This window comes from Tachysurus vachellii, chromosome 17, assembly GCF_030014155.1.
Source record: "Tachysurus vachellii isolate PV-2020 chromosome 17, HZAU_Pvac_v1, whole genome shotgun sequence".
Taxonomy (NCBI): Eukaryota; Metazoa; Chordata; class Actinopteri; order Siluriformes; family Bagridae; genus Tachysurus; species Tachysurus vachellii.
The window spans coordinates 20,571,550-20,594,631 of NC_083476.1; the positions used below are offsets into that span (position 1 = coordinate 20,571,550).

General features: G+C 38.0%; 1 protein-coding gene across 1 annotated transcript; it reads left to right on the forward strand.

The window, feature by feature from the left end:
• Window positions 1-15,969: 15,969 nt before the first annotated feature.
• pou4f4 (POU class 4 homeobox 4) lies at window positions 15,970-19,093 on the forward strand. Its single transcript, XM_060890888.1, has 2 exons — window positions 15,970-16,314; window positions 17,149-19,093. The coding sequence occupies exons 1-2, from the start codon at window positions 16,198-16,200 to the stop codon at window positions 18,103-18,105; spliced, it is 1,074 nt and encodes a 357-aa protein (XP_060746871.1). The 5' UTR covers window positions 15,970-16,197; the 3' UTR covers window positions 18,106-19,093.
• The last annotated feature ends 3,989 nt before the right edge of the window (window positions 19,094-23,082 follow it).

Sequence of the window (23,082 nt, forward strand, 5' to 3'; positions counted from 1 at the left end):
ACGGATGGCTAAAATAGATCTATTTGGCTGATGGATAAAGAAGTACGAAATTGTTTACTGTCGACGACGACGAGAAGCCATGTTGATTTTTACGGACATTATTATAACAAATTTTAGTCACAATGCTTGAGAAAAAAATCGTTTTAGAAAAAAATTTAAATAAAAAAAAAAATGGATATGAATTCAGTCAGGATTTCGATCAGAAATACACTTTACACTGTATTTTACTTTAATAAACTTTACAGTAATAACGCTTCATATCATTTAAAAGTCTCACACTGGAAATTCAATAATTTACCTTTATCTAAAGATCTTAAAGATAATAAAAATCTTAAAAGATCTTAAAGATAATAAAAATGATAAATAATGATCTGGAGAATGACAAAATATTTAGAAAGCTATTCTGACGTTATTAGATAGAATAATATCAATCAATCAGTCAGTGAATTGTTTTATATTTTAAAATGCCATTTTTTTAAAAACATTATTATTTTATTTGATCTTTTTTTTATTTGTTAAGCAGGACACACTATTGTTTAGCGCTGTATAGCTAATGTAGCGTATTTATATGTAAGTACAGTGAAATTCAGTTTTCAGGAAAAGATCAGCAACAAATTAAACAACACCTTTACATTATAAGTGTGCAAAAAAAAAAAAAAAATCATTCCCACTATTTGGACCGTCGGCATTCCGTACGATATCCTTGACCCTTTGCTACGAATCGAATGTTAATCAAATTTTAGTTGAAATAAATGTTATAATGAGGATAAGATGGCTGATATTGTGTGTTTTGTTTTAAGTTCTTAGTTGGGGATAAAGTTAAGAGTGTGTGTGAGACAAAAGAGAAAGAAAGCTGGAGAGATAGCGAGATAGAGATAGCGTGTGTGTGTGTGTGTGTGTGCTGTACTAGTGCACAGGGTGCAAACGTGGTGACAGCAGTGAGATCCGCGCTGAAACAGTAGCCGACCCCGGCGGGCGAGCCACACAGGCTGCGAGTGGGCCCTCGCTCTGGGGAGGATAATTGGAGCAGCGCAGGCAACATATGGCTAAGCAGGAGAGCCTGCTGCTGTGGCAGCTGTGGACTGGTGCTGGAGATCAGAAGCACATTAAAGAGAACGTCCCCCTCCTTCTCCTTCTTTACCCCTTCACTCACTCCTCTCTACTCCTCCTCCTCCAGTTCACATCCTCTCTCTCTGCAAACATTTAAATGACAGCTCTTAACAGACCCCCAACCCCCCCTTCAACCATCATCGCCCGCTCGCATGCCCCCAGGCAGCTCTTAATGCAGAGGCAGAAAGAGAGAGAGAGAGAGAGAGAAAGAGAGAGAGGGAGAGTGCCAAGAGAGAGGGTGTGTCAATAAACCTCTTTTTTTCCCCCTCGATTTATTTCGCCTGTATCACTCGAACGTTTTTTTTCCTTCGTATTATTTTTATACCTTTGCCGCCGCTCGCCACCTTTCTGTTCGTCGCCCAAACTCTGAGCTGATGTAAAAGATATGAAGTGGCATCACAAACTCAAACCAAGACCAACTGGAAAAGAAGATCGGCGACGTCTTCTTATGCAGTGACAAGGCGCCGAAAGCAACAGCGCAGGGTTTCTGTAAGTCGAGGAAAGAAGAACGAGGCAGAGTCTCTAAACTGTAGGAAGTACTGTAGGAAGCAGGAAGCAGGAAGTAGAACAGCGTCTGTGTCTATGACGAGGAAGGACGAAGCGTTTGCTGCAAACGTTAAGAGCTGGAGAGTCCGAATAAAGAGCTAAAGCACACGTTGTGTTATAATTGTGTACATCTACACTATATGTGGTGTTGTGGATAGTAGAGTATAATAAAGAAAGTGCCGCGGATTTATGAGATGTTTTCAATCAGTATATTATGTGTCTAATGTGTCTGTGAGTCTGATCTAAAAGAAATCAGGACTCTGTCGTTCTTTCGGTGTGTTTTAGACGTGCGTTTTTCACTCTGTTGATGATCTTATGCTGAATTTTAGTGTTGAAGATAAATCTGAGCTGCTTTTTAGATGAACAAACACTCAGAGCTTCTCAGAGAGCAGAAATGAGTTTAATATCAACATTTACTCTGAAGATACAAACATCTGTGTGGAAGAAAAAGAAGCGTTTTTGTTTTCTGGATCTTTTCTATTAATCTATCACCTCTAGTATTGTAGAGAAAAACAGAAATAGTGATGAAACTCTACAAAGTCCTGAGTGTTTACTTTCATATGAGCTTCTTATTAACACCACAGTGGAGCGAGACACGAGGAAGACGTTCGGTCATCAACACGGACATGAGATAAACAGGAGAAATGACATTTTTTTGTTCTCTGGAAATGTTTCCAATTTTATTTTAGAAAATAGTAATTTAATAAATTATATTTAAGATATAGTGAAGGTTTTGACATTGGATTAACTTTAGTAATTATTTAGTTACTAAATTAATCTTGTAATATTTACTGTTAAATTCAAGAATGTGAACAAATATGATTATTATTTTGATTATTAAAAGCTTTTAAACTTTAGGAAACTTCCTACTGATTTCCTGTCCTCTGGTGGAAAAGACTAGAAACACCTCACGATGTTACTGTCATTTGTTCAGGACATTATTGTGAAATTTCACTCGAAATCTGAACGCATTATTCTCTCATTAAACGCATTAAACTCGCACCACGTGCCACGGGGACAATTCAAATTTTAATCCAACTTTATTTTAAAAAGAATAACAGTAAAGTAGAGCGAGGGGACTTTTCATTCATTCATTCATCTTCTACCGCTTATCCGAACTACCTCGGGTCACGGGGAGCCTGTGCCTATCTCAGGCGTCATCGGGCATCAAGGCAGGATACACCCTGGACGGAGTGCCAACCCATCACAGGGCACACACACACACACACACACTCTCATTCACTCACGCAATCACACACTACGGACAATTTTCCAGAGATGCCAATCAACCTACCATGCATGTCTTTGGACCGGGGGAGGAAACCGGAGTACCCGGAGGAAACCCCCGAGGCACGGGGAGAACATGCAAGGCAGAGGCGGGAATCGAACCCCCAACCCTGGAGGTGTGAAGCGAACATGCTAACCACTAAGCCACCGTGCCAGCGAGGGGAAATTCCTGTTTTAGGAAATTCCTAAAGAAATATTTCAGTGAAAGAATGAAAAACGTCCACGTTGTAGAATAAAACGTTTTCAATCCAGTGATAAAAACCCGAAGATAACGAAATGAAATTTAGTGTAGAATTCATTGCTATAGTGAAGAATTAAAGAAAAGCAAAACCTTTACACTTCTTCAGGAATTCCATCTGATTTTCTGTCATTTGCTGGAAAAATAAATAAATGCAGAGCGATATTTCGGAATTTTTTACTGTTTTTTTTCTTTTTTTCTTTTTTTAAATAGATTATCAGTGAGTCTTGGGCAGGATTTCCAAATCACTGAGCTACTTATGCTACGCTTGATTTAACTCCGTAGCTCAAGAGAACAAATTGAATTCACCAAATCTTAGGAATCTTCTCAAACAAGTGACATCGAATCAACACGGCCGCTCCGCATCATCATCACTGACAGTAAACATTGCTGCTTTGCGTTATTAAATCAATTTATTTCTTTTATATATTATATATCGTCGCTGTCGGGCGGAAACCTTGTATGTCCAAATTTGGTCAATTTCATATTTTTTCACATATCGATGCTATTGGTCAGTCCCCACGTGGGTCTGTTATTTTTACAAGTTATTAACCAATCTAAAGTCTTGAAAATAGCTTGAGCGCAAATCTCATAACTCCATTGGACACTTCAACTGTCCACCTCTTCCTCACTCCGTGGGAGAGCTTCACAGCATATTTCTCCTCAAGAAGAGTCGCAACGAATCAACACGTCTTCTGAGGTAAATGTCTTCAAAACACTGGGCTCAAAGAAAAAAAAATCTTGACCCCCGCTAGTTCTGGTGCTCGTCTGAGGACAGGAATTTAGCACAAGACAATCCACTGCAACGCGGACTAAACCCTGTGCACTGCAGATAAGGTACGGCGTTTTTTTAATTTCCTGAAAAATAACGGTTTTGGAGATACGAGGTTTCCGCCCGATAGCGACGATATACTAGTATTTGCCTCAGTTTCATCAACATTCAGACATTTTTGCTTCGCTGTTTTGAGGCGGTAAATATTTCACGCCAAAAACCCACCGCGCATGTTTAAATTAGCGAGCTAGCTCATTGCTAACAAAAGATGCACGTTGAGGCGTTCGCTTGGTTTTTTTCCCACCTTCTTAGATCTGACACATGGAGGTTGAAAATGATGTAACTTCCAGTTCCTGTTTATGAGGGAAGGCTTGTCTTCGGTGAAGTAATAATCGTATTTCAGGAAGAAATGATAACAAAACTGAAGGATCGAATAAAGCGCTTGAAAAAAAACTAAACAAAAAAAAAACTATCTTTTTTTTTTACCGTAAAAAAAAAAGAAAATGACAAAACTCTGATATTTGAATAATTGATAATGCAGCTGTGGTTAATAATTCAGATGAACAAATCAGGGAATGTGAGGTGTTATTAATGTTTTAAGTGAACACCTTGTGCAGACAGACTCATGTTTGAGTGCAACGTCGCTCCAGATCTGGACAGAAGAAGAATTTCTAGAGAAAACGGAAAGGAAGAACGTAGCGTACGTATCGAACAGATACGTCAGTCAAGAGCAACAGATATTCTGACCGTCTGTCTGTCGGCGTATCTAATAATCTCTGTACAAAAGAAAAAAAAGGAACTGTCCTGAAAGGTATGGCGATGAGGGAGATGTACTGTAGGGTTGATGCTCATAAAAAGAAAGAGATAACAGCACGCAACTGAAACTCTCGCATGGTGTCTAAATCCGTATCTGCGATATTTCCTTAGAATCGAGTCGAGACAGATGAGTCGTGATGTTATTCGTCCATGCGTATAATCCTTTCATCCCTAAATACACAACATGACATAGATCTCAATAATCTAGATTAAAATCTGCAACTTTACTCTGCCAGGCTTCTGAGCGTGATGAGAATAAACCAGAAATTTACATATGACACGAGATACAATTTTTTTGTCGTTTCTATTATTATGGAGATTTAGTTGTTGTTGGTTTTTTTGCTTTATTGAATTTTTTTTTTTTTAATATGTAACTGTTGCTGTTGTTGCTCAGATTAAAACATTTTAAATTTTCTATAAAAAAACAAAACAAAACAAACAATTGCATGGAAAATCATCCACAGGAAAGAACAGAAATCAAAGAAATTCAATTTCACTTTCATTACATTAAAAAAAAAAAAAAAGATTAATATAATTTTGCGAAAAATAAAATGAAGTATCTTCTGTTTAAATGTCATTTAAAAACAAAATGATTAAATGAAAAAAAAAAAGAATAAATGAATAAAAAAACACATTGCAAATGCTGTATGTTCTATTGTACATCCTGTGTTGTATTTCTGTAGCTCAAAATGTTCAGAGATTAAATTCTATAAACATTTGTATAAATGTTTTTTTTTGTTCTTGTTGTTTTAAATAAAACGATTTAGCGACGTTTCAGACGTGCACCGCGATTACGGCGTGTCCCTTTCTGTGAAATAAAACTGCAGGACGGACAGAATCTCTGAACAGGATCTGATCTGGGATTGTAAAGCTGCATGTGTTGTGTTACAGTGTAAGGTAACAAAGGCCTCTTGTGTTTAGCTGCTTGAGCAGGAGGTGCATCTGCTCCATGATGAACTGCTCTGCCAAGCCAGGCTCGGATGAAGGGGGTGAGAAAGAAAAGTAAAAGAGGAGCTAGGCACCTGAACCCCACCGACAGCTTCCACTTCCCTCTGACCCTAGTTATCTCAGAGCTTCGCCCGTTGCCAAGCATCAGCCGAGGTGTTGCCAGGCGAGCCCTGCATTATTAATGTCGCTCCGTTGAGCGCTTTCTGTAAACCACGCGTTCGAGCTGGACGTCGCTTCACCAAACACGGTACAACTGAAAATATCATTTCTAAACACAGGCACCTTCACTTTGTCTGAGTTACAGAATTTATCGAGAACCTGAACGTGACTCACCTGTGGTCCGAGTCCTGGGTTTTTCGATTAGAAGGCGCCATGTTTAAAGCGCACGGTCTTGACCTTGAGCTCATGGAAAGACTTAATGGATCTCCACGTTCGGAATAAAGAATCCATGGGAAGAAATTCTGACATCCAAACTAAGCAAGTGCAACTCCATCGGTCCTTAGAGAGAGAGTCAGGAGCAGCCATGCCTGCATTTCTAAACAAATATTCAAGCGAGGCATTCTGAGGCCTAGAGAAGCACAGAGAAAACTAGCAAGAACGAAGCACCGCTTTAAAAGCAAGACGAGCTTGCGTATGTGTGTGTGTGAGTGTGTGTGTTTGTGCAAGGGAAAGAGAGTGGCTAGAAGTTTATATGTGTTCTCCCTGAACCAGGGGACTGAATAAATAATACAATAGATATTCCTCTGATGAAGTCTCGCCGCGGCATTCATAATTATTTCATTGTTGCTGTAATGAGAGCGGTGTTCTGCTGTACCGTTCGATGTCAGGTATGAGCGCTGTGCCTCCAGGTGGAGCAGCGGTGCACCTACACCGACTCCGAGGGTGTTCTCTCTGTACTGTACAGTACGGTCCTTTTTAAAAAAATACTTCAACTTTAAGTGCACTGACAGAAAGAGAAATGTTTTTGTTCACACTTTTTCCCAAAGTGCATTTCCTGGTTCTCGTCGTCTCTTACGAAGCCTCTGTTCATTTCTTATGCACGCTTTTTTCAATAAACACTTAGATTTCTGGGTAGCGGTCGGCATCTTCCTTTGGTTTATTTTCTTCAGCTGGTTCTTGTACTGGGGCACGGTGGCTTAGTGGTTAGGACGTTCGCCTCACACCTCCAGGGTTGGGGGCTCGATTCCCGCCTCCACCTTGTGTGTGTGGAGTTTGCATGTTCTCCCCGTGCCTCGGGGGTTTCCTCCGGGTACTCCGGTTTCCTCCCCCGGTCCAAAGACATGCATGGTAGGTTGATTGGCATCTCTGGAAAATTGTCCGTAGTGTGTGATTGTGTGAGTGAATGAATGTGTGTGTGTGTGTGCCCTGTGATGAGTTGGCACTCCGTCCAGGGTGTATCCTGCCTTGATGCCCGATGACTCCTGAGATAGGCACAGGCTCCCCGTGACCCGAGTTAGTTCGGATAAGTGGTAGAAAATGAAAAATGAGTGGTTCTTGTACTGTATCTTCTGGAAACTGATTTCTTTTTCTCCAGAATTGGTTCAAATGCTTCCAAAGTCGGTTCAAGTAACTAACTGGCTCCTTATATCAAAGGCTGTGTGACTTTTTTTATGGATTATTTTGGAATTATTTTGGAAATCACAGCTCGCATTTTCAAAATGATTATATTTAAAGCTCCAGGCACCGAAGTCAACTCCAAAGTTGAAATAGAAAGTTCTTTTTTTTACATGTTTAAATGATGCTCATGAAATAAATCCATTCTTATAGAGCCAATGGAATTTATTTCACGGTTATAGACGCTCAGTGACTCCTAGTCGCGCCGCCATTCTCTAAAATTCTGAGCTGTAGCATCAATTAGAGAAAAATTTGGCAGCAAAATATTGCTTGAAAAGTAAAAAAAGACTTGAAACAAAGATCTTGAGAAGGTCTGAGTTTCGGCGTCAGGGGTTTGGGGTCCGAAATCTTTTGGAATTTGTTCATTACAGTTTTGTTATAAACCGAACTTTACGCTCTTGGTTGCACCTACAAGCCTTCGGTTCCTTTCACATGCGAAGAAACGTTCCAAAATGTTAATAAACTGTAGGTTCCTTATTAAAACCTTAATCCTTAATCCTTGTTTCTTCAATTCACTTCAAATCTTTGCAAAGCTTCTCAGTCCTTTTCGAGCCCTTTTCATCCATTCAACGTTGAAGAACTCGAGGAAGAACCAGAAGAAGATGTGGTCTGTTTTCCTAGAGCTCCCTGAGGACCAGCATTATGGTTTATCAAAGCAGGAGTCGAAGTTCCTCAAAGCCTCGGGTCAGACGAGAATCTGGAGGAACAGCTCGAAGCTGCGTGGAGCGGGTGTGCTCCGGTACGCTAATCCTGTTAGCATGGTGAAGAGGCAGTCATGGAGCACAATGACACCCCGACCTGCACCAGCTGGGGTCCAGAGGGCCCCCCTGCAGACCCCAGGTTTAGAAGCAAACCCCCTTTTCCCCAGAGACCCCAGAAATGTGTCTCCTCACCATCTCGTCCTGCGCCAGGGTTTTCATTTGACCACCTGCAGGATCCCTTAGTGCCGTGGCTTCTGGTGTGAGGAAACACCACGCATTCATCACATATTCATATCGGACCACATCACACCTCTGAGACTGAGACCCGGTGGCCAATTTATTAGGTCAATTTATTAGAAAACGAAGTGGAGTTTTTTGTGGGAAACAGCGACGACCATCACATGGTGATAGAAGATATTTTAGATACCGGTTCCTGTAACACGATGCATCTGATACTCAACGCTTCTGAGTCCAACTTTACTCCATTTTTCCATCATGACATCATGACCTCTCCTTGTGATTAACTTAGTTCTTACACATACATTATGATATAAATATTATACAATACTGTACATACATATTATTATAAAAACCACGAGAATACAAATAAATAAAATAAATATATTACACCTTAAATATTATTATACATAAATAATACATAAAAACATCATCTTAAAACGTTACTGTAAATAATTTTAAATTTTCAGGTCTAAAATATTCAAAATTGATGATAAAATGTATAGAAAATATTCTTTTTTTATATATTAGGAAATATAACAATATAAAACAATGAGATGTACAAAGTACACGTGGGATTATTTTTGCATGATGCAGCTAATTAGAACAAATGAATTTTCTGTTTATTTTCAGTCTAAAATTAAATATTTCTTATGTTCTGCAAAGCGGCTTTTAGACAATGCTGTACAAACTGAATTGAATTGAATTGAATTGAATTGAATTGAATTGCTGGATGTTTGCAAATTTTATCGAGTTCTTCCGAGATTCCGTGATTTCTCTGATGAGAAGCGAACTTTGATGCTTTGATGCAAACTTTCATGTTCTTTCAGAGATTATATGCAGATTTGGGTCGTGTGACGTCATCAAACACGTGTTCTGCAAAGCCCTCTTCTATTCACGTGTGTGGAACATGAGTTTATTATAAAAGCACAAAAAAACAAAAATAAATGGAGGTGCGAATTTGGATAAAAGACAAAATCAAACATTTTTGGCCACAACAATGACAAAAAACTTCAAAGCGACTGATTGGTATAAAGATTGGGGGAGAGTGGAAACAGGAAACAGATTTCCAAACAGGAAATACACATTAATGCAATTGTGCTAAAGCCACGATTATTATTATTATTATTATTATTATTATTATTATTATTATTATTATTATTTTATCATGTTTTTTCTTTTCGATTTTTTCAGGTTATTTATATTAGTAAGACATAACAAAAATCAGCTATTATAATTTCTAACTTTAACCATGAACAAACTACTGTATAATGAACACAGCGGTGCTTTGAAGCGAAGCTGACGAAGTTACATGAGGTTTCGTTATCTCACGTATGAAAAATGCAAAAAGAGTGAGAGACACGTGAAAGAAGGAAGAAGGGATTGCGGTGCACGCCGAGGCGACAGGTGATGGACACGACCAACTCGTGACCTGTAATTAAAAAGAAAAATGGCGTTCAAGGGAATCAATAAGAGGGCATCATTCAAAATTTCAGCCTACATACAGAAAGCTACGCATAAACACATTTGGCCTGAAGCTAGCCATTAATATTTCAATAAATAAAGAAGAAAGGAGATCCAAGACAAATATTTAAGCTTTTTGAGCCTCTTCCTCTTTTCTGCATTTCATCTTTGGCTTCTAAACAAGCCTGCCAGTTATCAACATGCAACACATCTGTCTCAATGTGTCACCCTGCTTCTGTGGAAAGCAGTTGGGAGTACAGATGAAACAGAGCCGTGAAAAAAAAAAACAATAAAAAATTCCCTCTTTTGCGCCCTTCTGTAGCACCAGAGACCAAAATTCAACAGAAATTTACATATCATTAATCTGCCTTCTTGTGTTCGCCTGGTATATTTACATCGTTTTGCTGTTTTTGCTCTTTGTTTACTCCTGTCTATTCATGTAGAGCAAAAAAATAAATAAAGAAAGAAAGAAACGGAAAATCGGGATACGGATCGTGATGATATGGAAATGTACAAATACGAGTACAAATTCAGCATGACAAACGGTGTAGAAAACGACAAGCTACTCTTCGAGCTATTCTTCTATCTCTAAGCGTCATCTGTAGAATATTCAATCACGATTTATTACGAATGTTTACATATTAAGGCTGCGGAAAAAAATGCGAGCTTGTATTAAAGTAAAGTGAAAAGGAAAACATTTTCCGAGCTGCTGTTTTAACTGAAAATATCAGTCGATAATAAATAAAATAAAATAAAAAATAATATTTGCTAGAATTCGACTTGTTAGCTACAACGTTAGCTAAAGGAATCGATGCTAATCTAACATTAGATTTAGCAAAGAAAACGAATCAATAAATTACAGATTGGTGCTAAATGTTAGCAAAACTATGAAAAATTTACATCAGCCTGCTTTCTGAGTGCCGTCTACTGAGGTAAAGGAGACGCCACGTTCTATACGCATCGAACCTTTGTGTATTCAAGCTAACTGAAACATTTTAGCGAGATAAGGTCAAAGACGCTAGATAGAGCGCTAACTACGTCGTATAGCATGAGAAGGTCAAAGAATTGCCATGAATTTTTCATTTCTTCTATTCTGTTTTCAACTCTTTTTTTGGTGCCAGACAGAAACAAACTGTATGGAGATCAAACATAAATTATAAATAAGATAAAAGTATAAATAGGTGTAAAGATACTAAAGCATGTTGATATGTTATGTAAGCGTAAAGTGACTGGTTTGATGAGAGAAGAAGAAACCTTTGATATCTTGAAGTCTACATGATTAGATGTTTTTCCTTCTTATGGAAAGATTATTAAGAATTATAAGAATTGACTTTCAATAAGACTTACAGTAAAATATACTGTAAATATGGCAAAGTTAGATAGTCTTGTTATGTATGATAACAAAGTACAATTATTTATATCATCGCTATCCTTCAGCTATGAGGTCCAAATCTGTTGGGGTCTCGGGATGATGACACGGAGGGGATCTGAAGCCTCGGCACACTGACTGCTCCTGAACAAGTAAACAGGCCTATACTTTAAAGCTTTTACACATCAATTTGGGAGCAGACACACTTTATGTCCAACTGCTGTAAAGCTCCTCTGCATAATTCATAAGCACTCAGTTAATCTATTGATCTGTGCTTTCCCAGCGTTTGTATGGACAATCATGCCGGGATGGGAAATGGCAGGTAAACCTGGAAGGGAGGACAGAGTATGAAGGGAAGAGTCGGATGAGTGGAGAAAAGGTTGGTCAGGAAGGTCGAGAAGATAGTTCGAAAAAGAAAAAACAGGAGAACTTAATAAACCATGACATGAAAGCAAACGCTTTTTGTGCCGAGCGTACTGATGAACAATCGAAAGAAGCCTTAATGTCCATGCGCTTGTTAAAAAAACTAAACAATTAGAAAAAAGCTGTGCTTCCTCTCACTCTGCCCTGACACCAGGGTAACATCTAATCCTTTTATGCCATGACTTGTCAGTTTATGATGCACTTCCTGTACGCATTTTATCATGTCGTTTCTCACGTCCTGTTTTTTCTCCCCATCTCATTTAAGACAAGAGTTTGTCGAACCTTGATAACCAACTTCTGATATCTGAAAATGTTGGTGGAACATGAAAGCGCATCTCCAACGTACTTGATCAACTATAGATATTAGGTTCTCGATCGTGTCCTATAAAAAGCCACATGGTCATTTGTGTTTTGTCACGAATAATAGAGTCTTTAAGATACTTCTGTCCATCACACATCTGTATCCATGTGTAGGTTTAGACAGCTTCTTTTCCAAAACAGAGGAAGAACAAGAGAACAACAAGCTTCCATGTTTTCTTTTCCCACAACAGCATTGTTGTTGATGTTGAACAGGACACGCATGAGAAAGCTGTTAATAACATGTTTGTTAGCGGTATATAAGTTAGTTTACCCGTGTTCTTGAAACTGGTTCTTGGTTACACTGAAAGACTGTATGACTGTAGCATAATGTTAAAATGAATGATGAAAGCCGATTGGCCGATGACAGCCATGTTTTTTTTCTTTAACGATAACATTTTTTTATTCAAAATTCCCTGACGGGTTAGGACGACCATTCAGTACACCAAAGATCAGCATCCTTATTTGAATGTAACTCTGCCCTTGTGCACGACCACATCCCAAAGGTTACACAGAACCATAAACCCAACGATGAGTCACCACCGTTAGAGTACATTAAGCCCCGCCCGCTAGGATCGATTGGCGTGCCATGTCGATATTGTTTCACTGACATTCAAATATAACTTTTATTTTGAAAACGACATTTGTATGCAGAGTTTTTTTTTATATTATTACATTATAATTGTAAATAATATTACAATATTAATATAATTTTATCAGATTATAGTGTGACAATTCAATTCAATTTTTTTTTGTATAGTGCTTTTTTCAATGGACATTGTCTCAAAGCAGCTTTAAACAACATAAACATAGAACAAAATAATATTATAAAGAATAATATAAAGATTAATAGAATACAAAATTCACGATTAATATTAGATATATTTAAATGTGTTTGTATTTATCTCCATTGAACAAGTCTGAGGTGACTGTGGTGACTGTGGTGAGGAAAAACTCCCTTAGATGGAAGATGAAGAAACCTTGAGAGGAACCAAACTCAAAAGAGAACCTCATCCTCATTTGGGTGACACTGGAGAGTGTGAATATAAATTATTATAAACACCAGAGAGTGTTATTATGACTAATGTCCTTTCTAGAGTCAGTTACAGTCTAACAATTGTGTATTGATTATGAGGTTGTTGTAGTCAGAGACTAGATGTTAGCCGCTGCATTGCTAAATGTTAGCCGCTGCATTATAATTCCATCAGCAATCCACTGGGTCACTGGAATCACTGCACAAACACTTTTCTTTCCTCATCCATTCAATACTTCATTAAATGATATACAATCAGCAGATCTGTACAATGTGTTACAAAAACACCTTCTAGCATACTGTTCAAAAAGTCTTCAAACTGCATGCTTTATCATACATAAATACACAGCTAAGAAGTTTTTATAAAAAGATTCTTTAAAAATTGGAATAATTTCCAATAATAATTTAATTAAAAAATTGGAATAATTTCTAATAATAATTTAATTGGAATAATGGTTCAAGAAGCATAAAGAACATTTTAAAAGGTAAAAAGAGGAGAAGAAGAATTCAAATTGAAATTCAATTCAAGTTTATTTGTACGGCGCTTTTTACATTGGACGTCGTCTCAAAGCAGCTTTACAGAACATAAACATAGAACAAAAGGTTAATATAAAGAATAAGATAAAGATTAATAGAACACAAAATTCAAGATTAATATTAGATATATTTAAATGTGTATGTATTTATCCCCAATGAGCAAGTCTGAGGTGACTCAGGTGACTGTGGGGAGCAAAAACTCCCTTGAAGGGTAAAGGAAGAAACCTTGAGAGAAACCAGACTCAAAGGGGAACCTCATCCTCATGTGGGTGACACTGGAGGGTGTGATTATAAATATACAGTCTGATAAATGTTGTATTGATGAGAAGGTTGTTGCCCTCAAAGACCACATGGAGTTGGTATCTCCTCTTTAGTATCGCAGAAGAAGAAGAAGTAGTAGAAGAAGAAGAAGACAAAGAAAAAGACGAAGAAGAAGAAGAAGAAGAAGAAGAAGAAGAAGAAGAAGAAGAAGAAGAAGAAGAAAGAAAACAAACAGGTGCTTGGCCCCCTAAACTTGTATCCATTAAAGCTACCAAGTACACAATGCCTTGACCCCTAAAAAAAAAATTACTATTTTAGAGAATATAAAAATTGGTGTGTTGAAGAACCTCATTCTGAACTCACATGGTTTCATCGTTTTATATAAAACGTCTGAGGATGAAGTAAATATTTACAAACAGTCTAGGCCTCACACGATCTATTAACTCGAAGAGGGAACAGCCAATACGACCCATTTCCCATTCTAGCATTAATATTCATAGGAAAAAAATGTTCCATTAGGATATTCAAGCACTTTCCCATGCTTGTTAGAAGAAAACTCAATGGATAAAATGTGTGGTGAGGATCCATGCTTGGTAAAAAAAAAAAAAAAGCATAGATCAGAGGTGTGTAGAGAAAGAGGTAGATAGGTCACGGGTAACGTGTAGCCGCTGGATAATAGCACATGCCTTCACACACATCGACTCTGTTCTCCGTGCTAAAGTTCCACATTCTGTATTTCTTCTCTGCTTCTCTTCGTCTTTCTATCCTGCTGTGCTTGGAGTCCCCTGGTGATGGTGGTTGCCAGGGGAGAGGTGACGGCGCTGATGTATATTTAATAAGAGGGTGCCAAGACCCTAGCGGAGAGCCAGGTATAAGAGGACAATGTCTCTGGCAGGGCTCAGCGCTCAGGTTTCTGAGTCACACTCACCGAGACTCGCTCTCCCATTGTAGACTTCTATTATCAGTGTCTGGAGTTTCAGCTCCAATTAGAGTGATGACTGTGTGAGGCTCAATACAAGCCAGAGCAAGACAGCTTGTGTGCGTCACAAAAAAAGAGGCCTGTCTGACACTCTGCCCTTTATACGTGATCTATGATCTACATCTTGTTCAGCCATTTTAGCTGTGAGCATGTTGCATGTTGTCGCAATTGGCCATGGTTTCGGTTTGAGTTTCTGAAACATAACTTAACTTAACTTAACTTAACTTAACTGGTAAACAATTATCCAAAGACTTTGATAAGGCTTTTGATTTACAGTATCATTCATTTGACCAGAGGTTTTATGATAAATATTTCATTGTGCTTTTATCCATTCTGAGCTGTTTATACACTAATTGGGAATCCATATTGTGGTATATACCACAAAGTAAAAGGGCAATAATTAATTCATGCATGAAATTGTATGGCTCGCCACTCAGAGATGCAACTATCAGATCATCACTGACACCTTTCACTCAAGGAATTTATTAAATAAGAATCTCTATATTTTGTTGTCGGGATTGAGTTCATTAAATGTATAGATAAATGTTCTATATTTGCTCTATAAGAGGAGTTAAACTGCGTAAACAAAAAGCTGCCGTTAATAATAATAATAATAATAATAATAATAATAATAATAATAATAATACTTTATTATTATTTATAAGTTGTATTTATATAGCACCTTTCCACAGGGACACTTATATAGACCATAATAAACAACAATAGACCATAATAAACTAAGCTAATAGACCATAATAAACAACAATAAACAAACAACAGACAATAAACAAAAAAGTGCCAAAGAGAAACAAAAACAGGTCAATGTGGCTTGTTTTAGCTATGTATATTAAGTTGTTCTAAATATATATAGAAATGTAAAGCTAGACGTTTTAAAAACACACATGGATAACGATATTTACTGATTTTCATACTTTCAGTATCGTTATCGTTATCGGACACAAAAATGTGATATCCTTAAACTTCTAGTCTCTGATGCTCTGTGTCATTACCTGCCAATACCTGAACCGTGTTATTTAGTTTAACAGCGTGCGAATCTGTCACATTGTTCAGCACCAATGAGAACACTCCAAAGGCGGGATGTCCTCACAGGCCACGCCCTTTTCCACCCTGACATTAATTCAGCAGTGCACGGAACTCAAAAAGGTGGGAGTCAGGGGAAGAAAGCGTGCTCGAGCTTAATTCGGCCAATGCGTAAAGAGTAAAGTTAGAAGAAGGCGTGATAGGTTTCGTCGTGTGGGCGGAGTCAGGGACACGTTTATATTTAGACGCCTGCGTCAATACCTGGGCCGTATCAAGGCTGCTGACAGGAGCAATTTATTTTTTTTTCCACGCCAAACGAAGACCTCCCAGGCAGGACTGGTGGGCTGCCTGTCCTCTGTGACGTTTCCCCGACTGCTTTACGCTTCAAGACATCAAGTGTGACCGGAGCAAATACGGACTTAAACAAGGAAGACTTGAAACGACCTTCTCTGACTTCTGCAATCATGATGTCCATGAACAGCAAGCAAGCTTTCATGCATCCGATTCTCCACGAGCCCAAATACACACCTCTGCACTCCAGCTCGGAGGCGATCCGGCGGGCATGTCTGCCCACACCTTCGGTAAGATCCGTGCGATTTATCCACATCCACGATTCATCTATAGCTTCATCATATCTGACATAACGGTGGTGTAGTGATGACATTCAGGTGTGACTTACAAGAATTAGTCATATTAATGTCTTGTTTTTTAAATGAGCAACCTGTAGTGTATTGAAGAAAAGCATTTTGTTACATACAGGATCATATACTATACTATACTATATTATACTATACTATACTACACTATACTATACTATACTATATTATACTACACTATACTACACTATACTATAGTATACTATACTAATAATCTAATACTAGCAAACTAATAATCTCCTAATAAGCACAGTCATTTTATTTTTGCTTTTAAACATACACGTTATTTAAAAAAAAATTGCATGTATATTTATTTTAAGCTGAAGAGCACTGAGGAACCAAGTTAACTTAAGTTGAAAATCTCTACTCCAAATTTCCTAAAATCCCAGTGAACGTAGACTTTCTATATAAAGTATCACTTGAAAGTTTCTTTTAGTCGGCATTCGTTTTTCGAGACCAATTTCAGAAAGACATTTGTGCCGGAAAAACGAAAAGATCTCCCGTGAATTGTTTATGTTTAGTTTATAGAAGGGATTAATAAGACAATTAAATATAGACAAATTGTGTAAACTGTAAAATAACTTAGATTAAAATCTAGCTGTATAATAGTATATATTTTTTAATAATCTTGCTGTTTATTTAAGTTTATGTTTGGCAAGAGGTGCTTAGTAAATTATAATATAGGTTAAAAAATATAATTTAGGCCGACGGTAGAGATTTTCAGTATGTATGTTCTTATTTTGCTCTCTTATTTCGTAGCTGCAGGGAAACATCTTCGCCGGTTTTGATGAGACGCTGCTGCAGAGAGCCGAGGCTCTGGCCGCGGTGGACATTGTGACCCAGAAGAGCCACCCGTTCAAGCCAGACGCCACGTACCACACCATGACCACGATGACAAGCATGACAGGAACCCCTACATCCTCGCCGGCGCACCTGCACCACCCGTCCGTGCTCACGTCTCATCATCATACACACCACCCGCACCACCACCAGCCGGCTCAAGGTCTCGATGGCGACTTGCTCGAGCACCTCTCACCCGCCATCTCGCTCGGTGGCATGCCGACCGCCGCCGACGTGGCCTCGGGCGCATCGCACGCACACTCGCACATGGCTGCGGCCATCAACCACGCGCAGCACCATCACCACCCGCACTCACAGGCTGTAAACCTGCATCACCCGCACCACGCCCTGGCCGCGCACGCCTCCCTCGCCAGCGCCAGCGCTGCGTCCATGGACGCCGAGCCAGACCCCCGAGAGCTGGAGGCGTTCGCCGAGCGTTTTAAGCAGCGTCGCATTAAGCTCGGCGTCACCCAGGCGGATGTGGGCGCCGCGCTTGCCAACCTCAAGATACCCGGTGTTGGGTGCCTGAGCCAGAGCACGATCTGTCGCTTCGAATCGCTCACGCTCTCGCACAACAACATGGTGGCCCTGAAGCCCATCCTTGAAGCGTGGCTCGAAGAGGCCGAGAGGGCGCAGCGCGAGAAGATGGCCAAGCCCGAGATCTTCAGTGGAGGCGACAAAAAGCGCAAGCGCACATCCATCGCTGCGCCGGAGAAACGCTCGCTCGAGGCCTACTTCGCAGTGCAGCCACGGCCCTCGTCCGAGAAGATCGCCGCCATCGCCGAGAAGCTCGACCTGAAAAAGAACGTGGTGCGCGTGTGGTTCTGCAACCAGCGGCAAAAACAGAAGCGCATGAAGTTCTCAGCGACGCACTGAACAAAACGCGCTCATTTTAATGGACATCGAGGAAGCATCAGACATCCCCAATCTAAAAAAATATAAAAACTAAAACTAAACAAAAACAAAAACAAAAACAAAAACAAAACAAAACCACGGGCCAGATAGAGCTCTCAGGGGGCGGACCGGATCCTTTCGGGATGTGAGCATGCAGGAGCGTAACTCCACTCATGGCGACGCGAAGAGGAGAAAAACACTCCGAAACTGGACGAAAGGAAAGAAACGAATCACTTATTGTACAAAAAATGGAAATAGAATAATAACATATTCTCTTAAATAACTCTTTTATATCGATTCATGTACATATCTGTGAATACATCACACCTCTGTGAAGATCACTTCGTCCTTTTAGGTTATTTTCTTTATAAGGGTTTAAAAAGTTTGCCATTAAAACTTTAATGTCATTCAGTGTGTTTCGGAGGAAGGGATTCGATCTCTGTTACAAGACGGAATTACAGTCATCCATTGCGTGGTTTACTTTAGGGCGCTTTTATTATTTGAAATTCCCCGGTCTGCATCGCAATAAGAGAGAAATACGCACAGGCGAAGGCACACTAACACACACACACACACACACACACACACACACATACACACACACACACACACACACACACACACACACACACACACAAAAGGCCCCAGTCTGTGTCTACCTCATGATCCTGACACATCTTTAGCCATCCTGGAGATACGGTATAATAATAATAAAAAAAAACATTAAAAAGCGGCTTTCAGATTCGGTATTATGTTTTAAAAAAGCACAGAATGCTAAAACCAGATTGTGGTATGTCTCAGCTAATTTCACTGCAACGATGCTTTGACAATCAAGTGGTTAGAATAATGATGGGCCCTCTATGTCTTCATCTAAAATCTGATATATATGGACATATGTTCTATTATTATTATTATTATTATTATTATTATTATTATTATTATTATTATTATTATTAGTGGGCCTGTGGATTGAAACATGGAGTCACTGCATTCTGAAAAGTTCATTGCACTTTGTAGATATTGTTGAGATACCAATTTTTGACTTATTTATATTTCAAAAAAAATATTTTTATTGTTTTTCTTTTTTTTTCGTAATTACGTATTTATTTGACATTAATTTATTTTGAAGTTGGCATATTTTTCATTTGTGAAAGTGTGTTTAAATGTGTGTCTGTGTAAGCGACAGAAAAAAGTCAAATAAACCATGCACGTTTTACCTCACTGGTGGCAGCAGAATTTTTCTCAAAAATGTATTTCACCTGGGACCGGAAATCAATTTTGATTTCTGGAAACGAAAAAATATTTTCGTAAGATTTTCTATTAAGAAATGAGACATTTTAAATGTAATTACAATAACATAATAATAATAATTATAATAATAATAATAATAATAATAATAATAATAATAATTAAAGTTAAAGTATTGTTGTTGTTATTATTATTATTATTATTATTATTATTATTATTATTATTATGTCCTAGATCAATTCCGATTTCTGGTGAAAAATATAGAACCCTTTTCCTCAAAATAATAACTAATTACAGAAATAAAACTATTGGTATTAGTTTCAAATGGTCTTTCTTTCTTTCTTTCTTTCTTTCTTTCTTTCTTTCTTTCTTTCTTTCTTTCTTTCTTTCTCTTTATTCGTTGCTTGTCTAATGTTATCGAGAAGTACCGACTTTACCGTAAGAGTTTTCACTTACTGTAGTGCTTTTGGTGGCGATCAGCAGGTGTTTTTTATCCTGTAATGTTGATTAATAATAAATACGGACGGTTATGATGGTATTGATCTCTCAATATGTTTGTTAAGAAAGCCGATTTGCTTGTGTTCAACAAGTCAAACTCTCATTGCACATTTAATAATAATAATAATAATAATAATAATAATAATAATAATAATAATAAAAAGAAGAAGAAGAATCCGTGACATTAACGTAAAGTTATTGACTTTGCTTTAAAACATACAATGAAGAAAGCAGGCTTTCAGAGTAAAATCTTTATAAAATCTTTATGTACAATGCAGTAATCAGTAATACCAACATTCCATTAATAAAAATCTTGGTGATTCTGATCGAATGAGCGTGTATGTTGGTAAACTGGCTTTTTGTCAAGGGAAAATTCAAGATTGAAACTCGACACACCAAACAACTACTTCAGCTAGTGACAGGGGGAAAAAAACTACACCCATCACTCACTACAGCAATAAATATTCCGTTAAATTAAAGGCTGCTATTTAGTAGCGTGTGTGTGTGTGTGTGTGTGTGTGTGTGTGTGTGTGTGTGTGTGCGTGTGATTTAATACAGCGGTTTTCATATAGGTTCAAACCACTGTACAATTCTGCCTTTAAAATTTCCACAAAGGCTTGTGTAAGACACCACGTTTAACGACTATTACAAAATAAAAAATAAAAAAAATGAAGCCCAGAAATTAAGATATTTTGATTATTTGTCCCCAGTTATTATTTTATTTTTTTTTACTAAAAATAATAAGGTATCCGAAGGGAAGAACAAGGCAGCAGCCTTGTCTCTATTCGAGCAGAAGAATATCTATTCGAGAAACGACAGATGCAGGGCTGCCATTAACTGATGAGCACTCAGTGATGATGGGAAGAGAGTGATAGAGATATAAAGAGAGGGAAGGAAAGAGAGGGAGAGAGAGATAGAGGGTGACCCTATAGCCAACCGTATAGTCCTGACGCATGCGGCTTCATATATAAATATTTGCATAAATCATTTGTATAATTCATGAAGTGGCAAAAGTATCAGGGTGCGTTTTTACGTTATCACTTGCGACTTTATTTTGCAACACAAAAAAAAACAACAACACAGAAACAAAAAAACCCAGGCCCGTAAGTAGTACACGCCATAATTCTGCTTTTAGATTTACATTCCTGCTTACTGGTTTGTGTTTCCCGTGGAGCGGAAAGCGCATTTTCATAAATAGACCTTGGGCCGAGCAGCGGCGTATGAAATTTTAATGACGCTCGAGTGTTGAGTGCCGCTCGGCTCGGGAGCTTTGGGAGAATGATTGCGCTCTCTCCGTTACATTAGCACTGCGCTGCGCTCTTTTCCTTCCGAAACTTACTAACACTGCAAGAAGACCCGTTCAAACCAAGAAGAGAGATCACACACACACATACACATACACACACCGCACTGTATTGATATTAGTAATAACGTCTTGTTGTTTTGCGGGTATTACGTCTACGTGGATAGATCTATTTCTCTCTCTTGGATAAACCGCGCTTCTCTCTGCGCATGCTCGGTGTTCGTAGGCCGACGATTAAAGCATTCCGCGCATTAAGAAGTTTAAAATCGGGAGAATGCAATATTTATTAAGCGCGTTATATGGATTAAATGCATGTTTAATAAATAATATATAGGTTTTAATGGTGAAACTAACGTTGTGTCGCATTAACTAATTATAGCGTCGTGTTTTACATTAAATGAAGGCATTGCATGTGCGCGCGCGCGCACACACACACACACACACACACAATCACACAAACAGCTGAGAGCTTGAAATGTTTTTTTTTTTAACTCGAGGACAATTAATATTTTTATTTATATTTAGAGCATTTAGCAGATGATTTTTGTATTGACTTCGAATTGTAAATAAAACTTTGCAGAACTGTGAAAGGTCTGAGTGAAAATCAAATGGATGGTGACAATATTAACAAAAGAATGAATTATAGTGTTTTGCAGCATCTGGTTTGGTCAGCAACAGAGTTTACAATAAAACAAACTGTGTTTTTTTTTTATTAAGGCATGCTATATAATGACATAGTTTACTTAATTAAGCATAACAAACGACTGGCGCAGTGACGTCATCCACCACTAACAACCCCCCATCTCACCCCCAAAGAGAGCATCAGCATAATTTCAGTGTCACGAGCCCATCTCACAACATCAGCTACATCACATCCCTGCACATCAGCAGGACTTTTGATTGAGCTTCCGGGTCCTAGGCAGGACATCATTTTATAATGCAATTTGTCAGTTTGCCTAATTCTCCTATAAATACAATTACAATTATTAAAAACACTCAAGAGACACATATTGTGTTCTCCCCTTGGGTGAAGAAACGAAATACGAGCCTCTTGTAAATGTTTGATGGGTTTCGGCGTTACTCAGGGAAAGATTCATAAAATATTGTCGAGAACAAAATCGTGTCATGATTTAGCCCGTGTTTATACAGTCAAGGAAAGAAAAATACCACACAAAAGACACAAATACGGCTTGACAACTGTTGTCGTCAGAGAATTTAATACAACCAGCGCTTAAAGAAAGTGTTAAAAAAGTGGATTTTGTTTCCCGGAGATCCCAACAGGTTTAAGACAGATTACAGTAAATGAAATGCATTTATCTTCTAGAAATAAACTTCACAAAAATAACAGAACAGTTGCTAACTTATAGCTTTTAAAAATAATTTCGTTGTTTAAAAAATAATAAAATAAATAAAGAAAAATCGTGTAGATGCAGTTTTTTTTGTACATTTCAGGACCGTGGACAGCTCTTCGGTGCTGAAATGTATAAAAAAGATTTTTTGAATTAAATGCATATATTTATAATATATACATAATAAATAAATAAAACCTGGGTATTCTACTGTAGAATATTTTAAATAGCACATATTGAACATCCCGATTTTCGTCCGTATTGTGATTATAAATAAATTACATATTTTGTCACAAGCCTGACATTATATATGGTCTAAAAATCATAAATTCAGCATTATGATACATACATTAAGGGTCTAAATAACATCATTACATGTTTTTTGTTTTTTTTTAGACACAAAAGCTTTCTAATAAGAGACCATTATATTTTTGTTGTGCTTTTTAGAAAAATATTATTTTACTTTTGCTTGTGGAATCCAGTTAAACGTTTCAGATACAGTTGCATAAATTATTTAGACAAGCTATTATTTTGAATATTTTCAGGATTTTATTTATTTAT